Consider the following 18,991-nt stretch of genomic DNA (forward strand, 5'->3'; position numbering starts at 1 on the left):
CCAACTACGTGACTTGAAACTAGAAATAAGATGCCAACCGTCAATTAGGAAATAAGTATAATCAGTAAATAGTCTAGCAACAATAGTGCAGCTCCCCGGCACGATTGATAGTGGGGTCCCATCAAATACAAATCACACTTTGGCGATATCATTTAAGGAGGTAGACCTAGGGTAAGGGACATAATTCATGAAATCAGTGATATGTTTGTATGATATTGAATTTCACCAAAGCCTCTCAAGCTTCCGTTTGAAGCAGAATAAAATGAATCCAAGTTGATTAAATGCTTACATAATATTGTTGTAAAATGGTGATTACAAACGTTCCAATGATTTTTTATAGTTGTGTTCCTTACATTAGGTCTACCTTCGTAAGTAAACAAAGATGCTGTATATAAAGTAAATAATACTGAAGTTGTGCAAAATTATTAAAAGTAGACAAAAAGTCATTCAAATAACAATAACCATAAAACATGGCACAATACCAAATATTTATGTAAATACGCCGGATCGTTTGATCTTTAACTTAATATAATATATAAATAAATATAGAAGTAAACCATGCGGTGGAAAAAACGATATCGTGTCAAGAATTTGCCTGAAGTTTTGTAAAGGAAATGTAATGTACCCATGTGTAATTTGAACGGCTTAATACATATGACTAATAACTAATTGAAAAAACATAGATACAGTTTTGTCAAAGGAGCAACCCAACTGCAAAAAGTGTCAATTTGGGTAGGTTGTCAACCCGGTAAGACGTGGAATCTAATTGAAGACATCTTCATCTATCGGATAGAAACCTCATATAGGTAATTCAAATTGTGATGATGACCGTTAAACGTCTGTAGTGATGATATTGACATACGCGGAACGTACTCATTACCTAGAAGTTTACTTGGCTATACCCTAGCTCCACTTAAAAAGTTTGTTCAGAGGCACTACAGTATCGAATTAACTGGGAAAGATATATTCCATGGGCTACATATGTTGAAATATTCCCATGAAGAAAGAGGAAGCTTACAATTGGGATGTCAAAATCATCCCGTTGGTCATGAAGTTTCGATTTCAAACGTTTTGTATTATCTATGTACAATTTAAGGTCTTCGTATGGAACAGAAGAAGGTAAATCTGTTGTATCGTAAATTTCAAGTTCATTTGGGTGAATCCTTGATAACAAAAGGATTATCTAGAGATAATCCACCATCTATATAACGTAATCTAAAATCAAAGGACTGGTCTACTCGCTTCTTTTTTAGTAGAAGCCCTTGTAAAAAGATCGGCAAAACGTGGCGCATAATTCGTTTCCATACGTATACCGATGGTCTGCGGTAACACATGAAAAAGTTAGCAAGGGAACCAAGATTCTAGCGGAAATCATAAGAATTTAATCCAGGGACAAAGACTAGACATGGAAAACAGACAAACACAACTAAGAACATAAAGTAACTAAAATAATACAAAGTAAGAGAAGTAATGAGAAACACGGACTTCCCTAAAAACTGGGAGCATGGTCCAGGTGAACCGGTAGGGCAAGAGTCTTCTGCTTTTCTAGAAACACCCGCCGAGTTGCTTATAAAAAGTCAAGTTCGGGGTAGACGAAATGAAAGAAAAACTACGACACATTGAACAAATCAGTTTTCATGGTGCAGATGAATACACCCTAACGATTCACCATGAAATTTCTGTAGTGACAACTTCAATCTTGTCAATCTTGTAGCAACATAACTCTGTTCCAGAAGCCTAATTATAACAAGTCTATCGCGATACGAAATTTTGCAAAGTTACGGCAAGCTCTGGCTCGGCCACAACGTGTAAGTTGTAATATGAAAACACCATACGCAGATGCTGAAGGGATGTTGCCATAGATGACAGAATAGTTGACAATTCTGAATGAAAAGTCATCACGTTTGTTGTAAAGTTTGGGTCAATAATGTATTTTTGAACAAGTATTTTTTTACTTTTTTTTAAACACAAATGTACCCAACGTTTTCAAGATGGTACACAGAATATTAATATCCACTTTTTGGTCAACCTTTTTCTTCTGTGGCCAATTGGGCTAAACACTAATACTCTTGTTCGTTAATCCCATCTTTGTTTAATGAATGGTGTTTGATTCTATTGTGCCAATAGCTTTACATTGTTAAGTTTTCGTGTTAGTATTCTATATTTATTTTCGTTTACTCTTTCTTTTTTAACAAAAATAAACTGTTGTACTATGCTAATAATGGCTTTTTAAATATTTATTAGTTTTTATTATATAGAAAGCAGTGTTTATCGAATGTTCCCAGTGTAATATATTTCGATAATTCAAACTATGAAATAAATTCGATAATTTCATTCTCACGCTTTCTCCCGCCAAAACGTCACAACTTTGATATCAATCCGCCAATCATATAATTTCAAATTCATATTGAAAATTTCGATAAATTATAAAGAAAATCTGTATAATAAATAGGAAAATCAATTAGTTATCGTGAATAACCAAAATATTATCACTCGTGCCAAGGCCGCTTGATGATCTAACTCTAACAATTTCCGCACACTCGTCTAATCTAGGCGTTCCTCGGCACTCGTGATAATATTTTGGTTATTCACTCTTTCCAATTAAGTATCCTATTAATATTTAACAGTACTTATTGTTTTGATTACACTTGTTAAAGTGAACAATCAAAGATCTTAAAACAAAAACTAATGAAACGCTGATAAGTGCGCTGTTTTTTTATGTATCTGGATTTAATTCTTTTATTTCTAAATAATTTGTAATACAAGAATTTCCACGATATGGTAGAAATAAATCATAAGGTGCCGAAATGGCTTCCCTTTTGGGACCGATATGTCTTATTTTCACACAGATGATGATTTGTCCGGTGCCGAAGTGTCTAATTAAAACTTCAAACAATAGAAAACTCAAGTTTCTAGCATATACATGTAGCATATTGATTGAATAAAACAAATAATTTGTTACTTTTCCAACAAATTTCATTTTTCATTATACATGGTACATTGAGAGCATATTTTTATTGGTGTGGAAATATAAACATAACAAATGTCACAAACTTTAGATAAAAAATGCTATATTTCATTCAATTGAGTGTAATACCATCAGATTTCTCTTAAAAAAGAAAATATTGCAGTCTTCATTTGAAAAAATGCAAAGATTTGTTATACATGGTACGTTGTGAACAGATTTTCCCTGTTGTGAAAAAAAATCACAAAATTTCATAAGGTTTTGGTAAATATACTCAATTTTGTCTTAAAAAAGTAAGTTAACCTATGTGACACTCCTAATTTTTCCGAAGATGTAACATAATGTATCCTTTATGTGTAAAATGTTAATTTGTGTTATATATGGATCACAGGGAACACATTGTCGTTGGTCTGGGAGATTAAAAATATGCAATATTCAAAACGTATTGGTAAAATATACTCCATGTTGACGCAATATAGCTATTTAAACTAATGCAATACCATTTATTATTCTAAAAAGAGAAGATTGCATTTTTCAACCTGTAACATGGTAAATTGTAAACACATTTTCATTCGTCTGGCAGTATAAAAATGTAATAATTTAATTTCATTTTGGTGAATTATCCTCTATATTCAAGTAAAATAGCATTTTGGATAATTGCAATACTTGTTTTATAGTATAATATGCTTTTTATCTTAAAAATACAATTTAGACATACATGGATCAATTGGAACAGTTTATGATCGGTATAAAAATATCAAAATGTCATTAAGTTTAAGAATGGTAACAAAAACTCTGACAATTGCAACTTCGTTGAATAAGTTTGGAAAAAACTACCAAAAATTTGCGTATAAATGTCAAACAACTATGGACCGTAAAAAAAACAGCGTATGTATCGTGAAACTTGTCCCTGACCATTGTTAGGGCCAATCACATGTTTGCATTACTTCATTATACGTACGAGTGTCTGAAACCAATTGTTTGTAGTTTGTTTTGATAAGTTGTCGTCTTTCCGACATTGAACAAGCACTGCTGTTGGCACTGATAAATGAAATTATCGAACAGAACGAAGGGGTGTACTGCTACTAGTTCACCATTGTCACAATGAATAATAAGCTGCCATTTCCTTTTATCTCACTAAAATAATGTCATTAACGGAACACATTAAAGAGTTATTGTCCTTTTGTTTATTTTGTAAAAAAAGTATATAAAGTGTACTAAAATGACAGACTGACAATCACTAGAACAGCATTTTTGTTAACAAATTAGTTTGACCCTTAAGTCTTATAACATATAAAATCTTACTACACTAGTATAACTAAACATATGCTCCAGGAAACATTTTCTCATATCGTAATCAAACATATTTTAAGTAACAGTTACTCTATATTGTGACCGTTGATGATCTAAAATGATATACATATATTTTTTTCTGTACAGTCGTTCCAAATAGTTTGTCAAAGGGAACTAAATAGTTGGAATAAAAACCAATGATAGACAGAATAAAGTTATATATTAGAACCATTTTTCATTTGTCCTGCTATACTTGTTAACCTGTCAAGGACATGTATTGTTGCGTTTGTTTAAATACCGCTAGTTTATTCCATCTTGGTTAAAAAACTCCAGACTGAAATGCCATTAATTCCACTTACTACCAGTGACACTCTTTAGTGCGTTATATGCCTTATATTAATCTTATAGACTCTGAAAGAGTTATGATGGTTTTAGTATAAAGTGTAGAACAAGGGTTAAGAATTGAGACAAATCTATTATGTTATTCAATTTAATAACTTGATACCTTTTACTTAGACGTTTGTTCTTCTTTTCTACACCCTAGACTATAAACAGTATATAAGTACAAAATGACAATACATTAGATACTAACCTCAATACTCGCAGTACTTGTGTTTGATTGGAAAGGCAACTCGGATCGAAAATGTATTTCTCCAAGCGCTGTTGAATGATTTGTACCATTTATCTGTGATTCTGCAAAAAGTATAAAACGATCATTAAAACGATTACTTACACAACAATAAGAATAATTGTCCAAGTTGTGCCTTTAGTAGGTACGAATTACATGTTATAAGTATAAAATGAATCTGATTGACGCAAACATATGAATATGCGTTCGTTTTGATGCAATCACCAAGCCACCAACTAAGTACCCAAGTTAACTAAATGAAATCACACGCCTAGACAGATGTTTGTGTAAAACAATATCATAACGAGACGTGACATACTTCGTTGTTCTTCAAAATGTAACATTGACAAAATTGCAGACCCACAACAAATCTAAAAGAATACATTAAAATTTAACGGAGAATTGAAGACTTGAAGACTTGAAATGTATAGTTTAACAAAACAATCGTGAATCACCACTACGGTATTAAATGCGAAATTTAGGCATAGCTTGAAAGCACTGCATGAGAGCATGATTTCAGTCTGACAGGAAGTCGAGTCTTTCGGAGAGTCCCATTCAATTTGTCTTCGAATTTTCTTCATAACCATCGTTTATTACATTATTTTCATATATAGTTCTTGGTAGAGATTCCTCATACTTTGTAAGAAATAATTCCAAATCATCTTCCAAATATACAGAGGAAGATGTTTACAAAATGCTGGAATTTTTAATCGACAACATATTTGTCCAGTGTGGTGGACGTGTTTTTCAACAAACGGTCGGCATTCCAATGGGAACAAATTGTGCTCCTTTACTTGCTGACCTATTCCTTCACTCTTATGAGGCTGACTTTATAGCTGATCTGATCAGAAAGAAAGAATATTGTTTGGCTAGATCCTTCAGTCTCAGTTTCCGCTATATAGATGACGTGTTATCTTTAAACAATCCTAATTTCGGGGATTTGATACATCGCATCTATCCAAACGAACTTGAGATAAAAGATACTACAGACACTGTGAAGTCAGCCTCATATCTTGACCTACACTTAGAAATCGATGGTAAAGGAAAACTATTGACCAAACTTTACGACAAACGTGATGACTTTTCATTCAGAATTGTCAACTTTCCTTTCATCTGTGGCAACATCCCTTCGGCTCCTGCGTATGGAGTGTTCATATCACAACTCATACGTTATGCCAGAGTTTGCCGAAACTACCCAGACTTTTTGTATCGCGCTAGAACTCTAACAAATAGGCTTCTGGAACAGGGTTATGTTGATACACGATTGGAGTCATCACTACAGAAGTTTTATGGTCTACATCATGAACTCGTGGATCGTTATGGTGTATCCATCAGCACAATGAAAACTTATTTATTCAACGGGTCAAAGTTTTCCTTTCCTCGTTTGTCTACTCCGGACTTGACTTTTTATGAGCAACTCGGCGGGTGTTTCTAGAAAAGCAGAGGACGCTTACCCTACCGGTGTACCTGGTCCATGCTCCCAGTTTTAGTGGAGTCCGAGTTGTTCATTTACTTTTGTTACTTTGTATCTATGATTTTAGTTACTTTATGTTCTTTGTTGTGTATGTCTGTTTTCCACGTCTGGTCTTTGTCCCTGGATTACATTCTTTTGATTACCGCTATAACATTGGTTCCCTTGATTACTCTTTCAATAATTATTTAAAATTCAAATCCTTCTTTTTTTTGTTTTTGCCATGCCATTAGAGTAGGCCGTTCTTTTAGCCAAAAAGTCCAAAGTATGGACACTAAGTAATACCAGTTCTACTAATTAGCGGCAAGATGTGTCATGAAACGTTAAAAAGCTATAAGAGTCATCAAGATGTTTAGAAATATCGCCAAAAGTGGAAAATTAGCGACAAGACCATTTTGAAATAACAGGTTACACCTGCCTCATCCTAGCATAAAATAATTGGAAGATCAATGTCGACAATCGATTGTTACCATTTGTATATTTATTTACTCTGAAAGCTGACTTTAAGAAAACACACATGATGTTTACACCGATATTCTCCAAACACATATCAATGACGCTATCAATCTTAAAAAGTGAATATTTTAATATCTGTTATACAATAGCGCATTTTGTTATAAATTTACCGAACACATTATTGTAGTTTGTCTGAGGGGGACATTTTGAGATTTTTACAAGTTAGTCTAAAAATGCTACAACTACATTAAACAAACAAGTGTGGAGTGTTTTATTGGAGTATCTTGTCTCATAACGGAAAAAAATAGCGATTTCATTTTTCATTTTTACCTACTCGGTTGGCTATTTCGGCAAAGTATTTGGTTATATCGCCATCTTAACTACTGGACCGAAATCTTATATTAACCAATGATATGAAAGTACTCCTTGTGCTCTGGTGTATTTTATCACCATACATTATATATTAAATGATTGATTGATCATTAAAAATAGATAAAAAAAGGCAAATTACCCTAAAACTTACCTAATGTATTAGGAAACGGAGCCGAATTATTACGAGATATTAAAAAATAAGGTCGATTTGTTCCACTTTCATCGGAGTTTCTATCTAGCACAATAAACCACCCTATTTGTGCCGATATGTTGGTAGCAATGATCAATTGGTACTCAGACTGCCTGAAATATTATAGTTTATTTAAATATTCAATTTCGGCTAAAATGTTAATCACACTATGAAAGACTAAGGGGAATTGTTATTCTACATATTTCTCTAACGAGCAATTTCATCTTATGTACATGTATAACTATGGTCATACTACTTTATCCAAAACTCTTCCAAGCACAGCGATAAAAGACATGAAAATCATACAAAACAAAACAAAAGCGTAACAAAAGTCAACCATTTGTACAAATAATAACATCAAGTAAATATTTTATGCACAATGCAGGGGCAAACAAAACAGAGCAGTGACGGTTCATTAACGTCCTAGACTTTTTTTCTGTTTCCCATTTGTTTTAACTGAGATCTTTTAACAACTTATACTTCATCTATCAATTTATGTAAAATACAGTGTCAAGTACATATAAAATCAAATATAATACACCTCCATCATGAACATGTGGATTGTTGAGGTGTATCCATCTGCACAATGAAAACTGATTTGTTTAAGGTGTCATAGTTTCCCTTTCTTTTTTCGTCTACCTCTGGGACTTTTTATGTGCAACTCGGCGGGTGTTTCTAGAAAAGCAGAGGACGCTTACCCTGCCGGTTGTTCACCTTGTCCATGTTCCAAATGTTAGTGGAGTCCGAGTTGCTTGTGTTACTCTGTATGAATTATTTTAATCATTTTTTGTTCTTTGTTGTGTTTGTCTGTTTTCTATATGGGGTCTTTGTCCCTGGATAACATTCGTTTGAATTCCGGTTTGGTTCCTTGATTACTCTTTCATTATTAATTTAAACAAGATGAAAAAAAAAGACTTACAATATATATTGAAAGTAAAAGACATCATACGAAATTACAATGCTTTATCAATTATTTCATTTATACTTTACTTACATCAATTGAATGTAAATTTTGGAAGCAGTTTTAAAAGAACTATCAACAAATCTATCAGCAGTCAGCCATTCTTGAAGACGTCCATTATTTGTTACCCCAGAGGTGTTGAAAACCATCCATCCATGTATATCTCCTAACCTGTTAAGAACTAGTATTGCCACCTTAAATGTGTAACAAAAATACTGAATAGTATTAAAACATTCATTAACAAGCAACAGGTAAATGGATAAAGAGAAACATATGCTTATATATTTTTCAACGGAGTGGAAATATGCAAAAGGAGATATCAGAAAGCACAATCTAGTATAATTACAACAATCTATTTATATTCTAATGTACATAAAATACAAAAGTACAGTACATTTACACCCGATATCTAAATTGAGTATGGTTAAATGTATCAGTGTTTTTAGTTCGGTTACAGTGTGTGTTAGCATACGGACTATATATTCCAATGAAGTACGTGGGCTGAGATACCCCCCCCCCCCACCAACCGTGCACCCCACTCATCAACCAAAATATGATTTTCAGGTACCCTTATACCTCCCATTTCAGAATATTTTTATCGCCAAAAACTCCACTAAAGCATTTTTTGTATTTTTCGGCTATTTTTATACTTCGTTGAGGAAAAAATCAATTTTTTTTATTATTTTGATTCTACGAACTTCTTTCTTCAAAACGAAGTAAACTTACAAATATATATATCATCATGTTGCCCAAAGTTTCAGCTTTTCAATGATACCAATATTGTTGCAGTAAAACTTAGGGTTTGCGGGTAAAATGAATACAATGTACCCCTACCCCGCCGAAAAATTGCTTAAATTGACTTATTGTTCAATGTCAAAACCCCTAGAGTATTTATACGTCAGTAAACAAATGGTTTATTTGGTATTTTCTGTTTAGTATTATCACAATTGATAAATTCTAATGATCCAAGACAATGCACAATTAAATGTGGTACCCCCGAACCACTATAATCTGCCCCAATGGGGACGAAAATGATCGTTTATAGCATACACGAATAGTACACAATGCATACATTGCATTTATTATTCAGATCTTTTATCAATCATAATGTCAAGCAAATTTGCTTTTATTGTCCCGAAGAAGACAAGATGTTAAGAAAGGGAAATTTAAGAATAAAACAGATGTTCAAGCATTTTAGAACGTAAATTGTATATTTCTGTTTAAGATATCACAGTTTAAACATCATTTGATTTCGTTTGCTATCGTTGTTTTAATGAGTTTTTCATAAAATGGGGAATTGTCGGAACTTCATATTTTTTCCATCTCACATATAATGGGTATGCTTAATGGGTTACCTACTTCAAACAAGCTTTTGTGTATTCAGACACATTTATGGAGCAACGTACCTTTCTAATGAGCCAAGCCAATGCATATTTAACGTATTCCAGGCCATTTAAGCGAAAGAATGGTACCTCATACCCACTAAAATTTCCGTAAAAAAACACAATTCGTATATGTTAGATTAGCATTTTTAAAATGGCGTTGGATACATATATGCCCGTCATTCATCGTAGCTGCGTATTTGAAACCTTATCCTTATATGTATACAAATAATGATAGCAAACAAAATCAAATGTTGTTAAAACTGTGATATCTTTAACAGAAATATACAATTTACGTTCTAACATGCTTGAAAATCTGTTTTATTCTTAAATTTCCCTTTTTTGATATTTTGTCTTCTTCGGGGCTATAAAAGCAAATTTGCTTGACAATATGAAGATACAAGATTTGGATAATAAATGCAATGTATGCATTGTGTACTATTCGTGTATGCTATAAACGATCATTTTCGTCCCCATTGGGGCAGATTATAGTGGTTCGGGGGTACTATTCTTTCGCCAAATGGCCTGGAAAACCTTTAATTGTGCATTACATTGGTTCATTATAAAGGTAAGTTGCTCCATAAATGTGTCTGAATCCACAAAAGCTTGTTCGAAGTGGGTAACTTGAAAAACAATACCCATTACATGTGAGATGGAAGTAAGAGTAATCAAGAGTACCAAGGTTATAGCGGTAATCAAAAGAATGTAATCCAGGGACAAAGATCAGACATGGAAAACAGACACACACAACAAAGAACATAGAGTAACTAAAATCATACATACAAAGTAACAAAATCAAATGAGCAACTCGGACTCCACTAAAAACTAAGAGCATGGGACAGGTGCACCGGTAGGGTAAGCGTCCTCTGCTTTTCTAGAAACATCTGCCGAGTTGCTCATTAAAAGTCAAGTCCGGGGTAGACAAACGAGGAAAGGAAAACTATGACCCGTTGAATAAATATGTTTTCATGGTGCTGATGGATACACCATAACGATCCACGAGTTCATGACGACGACCATAAAATTTCTGTAGTGATGACTTCAATCTTGTAGCACCATACCCTGAATGAATACTCTAGGGCTTTTGACATTGAAAAATAATTTCAATTTTAGCGATTTGTCGGCTGGGTAGGGGTACATTATTTTCATTTTACCCCTAAACTCTAAGTGTTATCTTTAGTTTGTTTACACATGCCATTCCAGGAAGACTAAGACGGTCAAACAATTGAGTCACAAAAATCTTGGTTTTTTGACCCAGTGAGGTACAAATATAGGCTTATACTGAACAAAGAATCCGGGAATATTCTTTGGAGACAATTGGTTTGGTAATGGGACGTATAAAGGTATCTAAAAATCACCATGAAGTTGATGAGTCGGGTGGGGGTGCACGGTGGACCCTTCCAGCCCATGGACTAAATACATCATCCGGTTGATAAAAGCTATATTTAACTATAAACTAGTTTAATGTTTAGTCTAGTGCATTGGACTAAGAATAAACGATGTTGCCATACATGTCAGAGAACAGGAGGGTTTCTAAACAAAATGTCAACCGATATTTACATATCGTGACACAATATCTACTAAATATTTCAGTGGTAAATATTATATATGTCTCTGAAATGTTGTACTGGCGTGAAGTTGATAGTATTTCCCACTCTGCATTAGAATTAATAGATTAAATGTAGTAATAGACACGAAGTAGACAATACTTTTTCTCGTATAATTCGAAATGAAAATACAGTATTAGCTATACAAAAACAAACCTCGTCTGGGGGGTCGTATTCCCATTCGTCAATCATCGAACTTCGAAAGTTGCCATGTGGGATAAAACTTGACAACGGATGTATGTATATATCATCATAATTAGTGTTTGTACATGTATCACCAATATTCTCCTCCCAAAGTTTTTGTATGTTCACATTAGAGGCCTCTTTTATCAACATTAAGTTATATATCTGTTTTATACCTGCAGATGAAGATTACTTAACACTAATAAACTTTTTAAAAAAAATACATACAGGTAGTACCTGATATCCGTTTTGAGGTTTGTAACTGTTCATTTTGAGGTTAAAAGGCAATAAATTAGAAAAAAATCGTTATGTATGTATATAATGTCCTATTGGAAACACGATCCAATTACACATCAAGTGCTTATGTTCACACTCTAGATTTTCTTACAGGGAAGTGTCAGTCTGTCAATGAAAGCTATATTTTATAGCCTGGTTGGCCGAGTGGTCTAGAGCATAGGACTTGCTTTAGGCGGTGTTGCCACAGATGTCCGAGCAGAGCAAAAACGTGTTTCGAATCTCGCTGAGGGATCGACAAAATTAGCATCGCAAACCTAAATCCAGAGATTGGATGTACCTTAGATTTGTATACATATGTATATACGTCCTTGCATCACAATTCTTTGTTAATCCTAGCCGCACATACTATATTTCTATATAGTAATGCACAAATAAGTAAGATATGTGACCTGAAGGACCAATATGAAATTTTTGATACGCAGGTTATTTTTCGCATTCACGTATTTTTTTTCTAAAACATCTCAGAAAGGTAACGTGTGCTGCACTTAAAGGCGTAATTTTGTATTCGTACGAGACTGAATAGCTTAAGAATTTCGAAAAAAAATATCAAAGATGCTATATACTTCAATTTCATATACAGGTGATATATTGTTCTTTAACAACCCTTCTGTTGTTAATAGTGACCTTAATATTTATACAGCAGAGCTCGAGATAAAAAAAGACTAAAGAAACAGCTTGGTTAGCATTTTTTACCTAGATCTCGAATTCGACAACAGTGGATGTCATCGTAGTACAAGATTAATGAAAAAAAAAGACGACTTAAGCTTTAAAATCATAAATTGTCCTTACCTGCGCATTATTATACCTTTATCTCCTGCATATATATATGCTGTTTATATTTCACAATTGATTCGCAACTCGGTAGGTGTTTCTAGAAAAGCAGAAGACGCTTACCCTACCGGTGCACCTGGTCCATGCTCCAAGTTTTACTGTAGTCCCAGTTGCTCCTTTGCATTTGTTACTTTGTATGTGTGATTTATTTACTTTATGTTCTTTGTTGTTTATGTCTGTTTTCCATGTCTGGTATTTTCCCCTGGATTACATTATTTTGATTACCGCTAAAATCTTGGTTCACACGATTACTTTTTTCTAGTGCAAGTTCTAACTACTCTGATTTCCTTGAACGCCATGAATATCTGCATAACAAACCACTTAATCTGGGGTATGAGGAAAGGTGTCTCAAAATGTCACTTACCAAATTATATTTAAGATATCAGTACGTGGTTGAAACACACTCAGTTTCTTCTTATACAATCAAGTATGGTTGCCTTTTGTAAATTATTCACTGTGATGATGTGACTACTGACTTACCGGTTATGACATTATAACATGCGAATGCTATATAATTACAATAGAAGAGGGAGGTTTTGCGCGATGTAAAACCTTGATTTAACCCACTATGTCGTTTGAAATACCATTGAGATACCAGCTACTCCGCCGGTGTAATTATATTTTTTTGTCATATTTAATTTATACTGAACTTGATTATTGATCAGATTAGTGTTCTTTATTTTTTGTCTCACCCTTATCTACAGTACTCGGATCGTGTAAACTTCCTATCTGTACGATGTATGATTCACGATATAAGATTTACGATGCACAATATACGAAATGAACCGTGGAGATATAAAATTCTTATTTTTATTAAAAGAAATTTATTTCAATCTTTTATACACCCTTCTCATATTAAATATCTTTTTTGTTGATACTACTATGTCAGTCTATCAATGGCATATGAATCAAATTAGAGTCTAATCCTTAAAATAATCAAAATAGTTGAAACAGTGCAATTGCGAATTTCGTATGAAACAAAATGGCCGCAATTTAATCTTAGACAGACCTGTCATAAAATATCAATACGGGCCTATGCTATAAGGGCAGCAAATGAGTGATTTAAAATGAAAAATTAAGTCACCCTTCTTTGTGAGGGCCTGGGATAACTTTTCATTGATCAACAAACAATGAATGGTGCATGTTTTAGTCTTAAAAAAATGCCCATTTTCATCTTCGTGAAACAGTATATTACTAAAAAAATTTTCGCAATATAAAAACAATTTTGTCAAAACAAATATTCGATTTTTAGTAAATTGTAGTACTTCTTTGTATATTTTACTGAGAGAGGACATTTATAAGATGAAAAAAAAAAACAAACTTTTGTCCAATCCCTTTACTCGTTCAATTCATAACTTTACTTCTATACTTCATAAAGCTTTAATCAACCAATCATTTGTCTCACGTTCCGTAAAATAGTGTATTACTTGAATCAAAATTGTATAAAATTCGCTGATTTGCAGAAAACGGAATCAACAAATATGAGGTAAATATACACATCATGTGTTACATTGACCTGCTGAACTACATGACAACTCTATATGTGTCACCATTTCTTCATGAAAACAAGTAAAATGTCACTATTGCTTCTCGTATTTGACTACATAGAGAGAGAGAGAGAGAGAGAGAGAGAGAGAGAGAGAGAGAGAGAGAGAGAAACAGATAGATCTATGAGCAATGTGTTAAATGTATTCTAAGCACAAAAGCTACATAATACGCACGTACATGCACAAATTATTGTTGATATAAACTTATCATTATTTTCAGTTTAAAAAAATCCCCAATTCCTATAATATTTGTGCTTTAAAATATAAATACGAAAATAAAAATGACACTTTTTCATTAAGTTTGAAATGATTTATCTATATAGGTATTAACCCTCCCGTTTACGGCTGAAGCCTCCCGAAATTTCATAATACATTACGTAATCGCCGACGGTTTAGTCCTTCCCCTGTGGGAGCATATAACCTGCCGCTTTCGAATTGTTCGATGTTTACCCTTCCCAATGATGTCGATTGAAAGGAAATTTATGAAGCTCAGAAGTGACTTCAATTTTTGGTCAAAATAACAGGTTTTTTTTTTTAATTCCAATCTAATGTTGCAAAGTATGGAAATAAAATCTAGTATAGTTTTATAACAAAAATTCTTTAATAGGTCAATCAATTCGCAAAAAATGACCCTCCTTTCAGAACATTTTAAGAGGAGGTCTCCTTATGTAGTTTCCTAAGATCAACACTGTAACAACGCTATCTTCGTGCTACGATGTAATTAGGGTTTCAGGGGTATATTGCAAGGGTGGCTAGGTGTTTTATCTTGTGATAGACTAATCAAGGGAACCAAGGTTATAGCGGTAATAAAAAAAATGTAATCCAGGGACAAAGACCAGATATGAAAATAATGTTTAAAGATAATACGTCATCTATATAGCGGAAACTAAGATTAAAGGATCTAGCTAAACGATATCCTTTCTTTCGGATCAGATCAGCTATAAAGTCAGCGTCATAAGAGTGAAGGAATAGGTCAGCAAATAGAGGAGCACAATTTGTTCCAATTGGAATGCTTGTTGAAAACCGCGCCCACCACACTGGACAAATATGTTGTCGATTAGAAATTCCATCATTTCGTAAACACCTTCTTCTGTATATTTGGAAGATGATTTGGAATTGTGTTTTACAAAGAATGAGGAATCTGTACCAAGAACTATATATTTGTCTTTTTTGGAATAACAACGATGTATTATGTTTTTAAGTCGGGATTTTAACTGAGTATGTCGAATAGAAGTATACAGTGTTGAAAAATTATAGGTTTTAATGCTAGTATATTCTAATAATAGTCTTGAACTGACTGATTGTCTCCAAAAGATCATTTGAATTTTTCAAGATCCACATTGAATTAAAACCACTACGGGAGTAACAAGTGTTGTGGTAGGACTGCAGACCATCTTTGACAGCTGTGAGTATAGAAGTTAAAAGTTTTGAAAAAGGTTTGGTGGTACATTTTGCAGATCCAGCTATGAAACATTGTATGAATTCTTGTGGAGTTTAGGAATCCAGTACATAGATGGTAAATCACAGTCATCGTCTTTGGTAGAAAGACTAAAAGAGGATAGCACAGATTTATGGATTTCCACAATTTCTTCTTTGGAGAGTGTGGTAGCAGTATAGGTCTTATCACTGCTATTATTTTCTACGTCTACCTCTGATAATAAACATTGGATGTAAAACGTCTTTCCGTCAAAAACAATGTTGTTGTGGGCTTTGTCTGCTGATATCACAACATATTTGTCATGTATAGTAGACAATGTTTTTGCTACATCGGGGTCTTTTACCTACTTAAAACTTTCATTCGTTTCAAAATTAAAGACCCCACGGTCTTTAACCACTCTGACAGAGAATTTCTTCTTGTTCTCGTTTTATCTATTTTCTTTCGTGGTCCTCCACGGCATTCATAAGAACTTTAAAGTTATAATTCCAACGTATGGAGCGTCGTGGTTCACGGTACGTTGGACCTTTACAAAGTATATTACCCAGAGATAGTTTTGCAAGGATAGTCAGGTGGTTTAGCGTTAAAGTCCTCAACCTCGAGGTTCTGCAATGGCCTTTTATAATTGAAAATTTTGGATGGAGTGGGTGAAGTATAGGAGTATGAAATAATTGGTATGGATTTGTCTTTGAAATATGGGGGAATTTTGTTGGTAACGTTTTTTTTGATGTAGGATTTTAGCCAAATTAATTACCTTTGTTGACAAACGGTAGTGGAAGAAATGATCGTTTTTTTCATCTTGACTTTTCACACAAACTGGTTGAAGGAGTCTGTGGAAAACATTATCTAAAATGATGGCAACAAGTCTGTATAATGATGAGGTCGTGTCAGAAATAGAAGTGTCAAGACTTGTTTTGTAAAGGGAGTGTAGTAGAGTGAGAGATATAGAATAGAGTTTGGTTCTAATGTGATGAAGTCCTAGAGGTTTTTGTATGAAAGGAAGGAGGCCATCTGTGGAGAGATCATGTAACTTGGGTTGTATATAGTGGCGATGGCCATATGACTCCTTTTCCGTCTTGGAGTTTTGTCAAATAAATTCATCATATTTATGCTATTGTTATATTGGCTTGAAAGGTTTCCTATACTTTTGATGTTGTCATTGCATCCGTAAGGTATTGCAGTACCTAGTCTGCGTATCCAGTATTCTTTCCCTACGATAGTTGTTACTAAGAACGGGACTGTTCGTAGGATGGAATTTTTTTTCTCTAAAATATGAACTTTCATAGAGAGGATTAAACGATCTTGTTGATTAACATGTTGATAAACTAATGGGAATTTGGGGATATTTATTCCCGAACGATGACCGCACATTCTTTTGTTTAATCGTTCTTGTGTTTCACCGACATATATTAGACCGCATAAGTTGCATTCTAATCCAAATATTAAGTTTGTTTATTTGCAACTTAAGTCATTGCGCCTTCTTGTATGGAATTAGCCAGGTCACATGGTACATGTACAGGTAAGTTGGACATAGACATTTGAAAGTTTTTTGCTACAGAAACTAACATAGAAAGAACGAATGAATGCACACTTTCATTTTAAATTACATTTTGGTTGACGCTGGATTTCACTGTGAAATAAGTGACATTTTGATAAACATATCGTGTAAAATATGTACTCCCCAAAACATATGAGTTACGAATTGCCTAACTCTTTTTGTAATTATACCTGACTGCCATTCCTTTAAAAAACGAGAGTCGTCAATCATTTTCCAAAGATATTCAATTACCTCACAATTGTCAATTGATCTTAATTCCACCCTCTCCCAGTGCCGGCACGCCTGGATTTAACAAAATAATTATAGCTGTCAATAATACACAAAATGATGACTGTCCATTTTTGCTACTTATATGAATAGCGGAAGGGAAATCGTAAAACTCAGAACGAATTCAATTAAATGATCTTAATTTTATATGATAATAACCTCCTCATACGGGTCCGGGTGTCAAAACAATAGGCCTGCAGCAGCGCTAAGCTTGTCGTAAAAGGCGACTAAATGGCACTCAGAAACTTGGCCGGGGGCTAGGCGCTCTGCCCACAGAACAACTGGGTTGTGTGACCCAGGTGATGGAATGGGGTACCCCTGATATGATACATGCTGGGGTTGTCAGGCTATAATACGGAAAACCTGACCGCAAACCATAGCGTTGCACGGTGTTGGGCAAGGTGCCACGTTTCTAGCACGTTAAAGAACCCTGCTGTGGTATTCAATAGGAGTAGGAACCTTTGCGCTTCGGCACAGGAGGCTAAATTGCCCGACACTATTATCCTTGTGTCCATCCCATTTTTCATTTTTATCATCATTTCATGTTTATTTTATCATCCCTTTCATGTTCATCTCCTGAATATAGATGAAATATTGCTGCTCCGGCGACAAACCCAATAATCAATCACCCAATCAATCATATGATAATGACCCCATATTAACCCCGTTGACAGTTAAGGTACATGCACATGAATGATTGGGGAGAAATTTCTAGATATACAATATTTAGATGTCGTGCATGACGAACAGGCAATTTCATAAAATCTAAAACCATTTTTAAGCTTAAAGAAATGTAATCATCAATAATGGCCAATCACAAATTCTTGTTATTTTCAACATTTCGCATGTACCATTTACGATATACGATGAACGATGCACAATGAACGATACACGGTTTACATTATACGATGTGCGATACACGATGTACGATATACGATATACGAAATAAGATGTACGATACACGATAAACGGTATAAATGTAGGTTTACGTGATCCGAGTACTGTATTTATGAAGGGAAATGCGATCGGTGTAAAGAATTATTTAATTTGATATGATATATCTTAATTCTAAAGCCACTTCTAAATTAGTGATAGCATAACACTGACCTTGTGTTGCCCCTGTTCCTTGTATCATAATTATTACGAGATATAGTCTCAGCAAAGACATCGCATAGTATTATGTATCTTTAAGCACGCAAATCATTCCCGCTATAAAATAAAACTATTGAAGGAGGATTCAGTGCACCTTTTAAAGGGAGAGAAAAACAATCAATGGAAGCTAAACACAACCGTTGTCTCCGATAGTGCTGAATTTTTTATTACCACTAAACAATGCAATCAAACAGCATGAAATGATAATCGTCAGCACCAATCCACTGAGTTAGAAAATAATTAAAATCATTTTATGTTAAATTATAGCTGGAGATTCAACATGATGCAATAGATACACAATTACTGCCTCAATATTTCTATGTAAAAATTGATTGATAAACCGTATCGTACTTTTGTAATGTATGATATCAAACAATAGTTAAATATTAGATAACT

At 33.9% G+C, this 18,991-nt stretch overlaps 1 protein-coding gene across 1 annotated transcript in view; it reads right to left on the reverse strand.

Annotated features, from left to right (window-relative positions):
- The window catches only part of LOC148609472 (uncharacterized), a 35,979-nt gene extending 17,326 nt beyond the window's left edge, over positions 1–18,653 (reverse strand). Inside the window, exons 1-5 of the mRNA XM_088542224.1 lie at positions 18,551–18,653; positions 11,482–11,684; positions 8,370–8,530; positions 7,337–7,488; positions 4,851–4,951 (exon numbers count right to left, since the gene is read on the reverse strand). Coding sequence (XP_088398350.1) covers positions 4,851–4,951; positions 7,337–7,488; positions 8,370–8,530; positions 11,482–11,684; positions 18,551–18,611 — 678 coding nt within the window. The 5' untranslated portion in view covers positions 18,612–18,653. The remainder of the gene's footprint in view (positions 1–4,850; positions 4,952–7,336; positions 7,489–8,369; positions 8,531–11,481; positions 11,685–18,550) is intronic.
- Positions 18,654–18,991: the final 338 nt, after the last annotated feature.

Source organism: Perna viridis, chromosome 8 (assembly GCF_037379345.1).
Source record: "Perna viridis isolate PV_CMFRI_1.1 ecotype Kerala chromosome 8, ASM3737934v1, whole genome shotgun sequence".
In the NCBI taxonomy this organism is placed as follows: domain Eukaryota; kingdom Metazoa; phylum Mollusca; class Bivalvia; order Mytilida; family Mytilidae; genus Perna; species Perna viridis.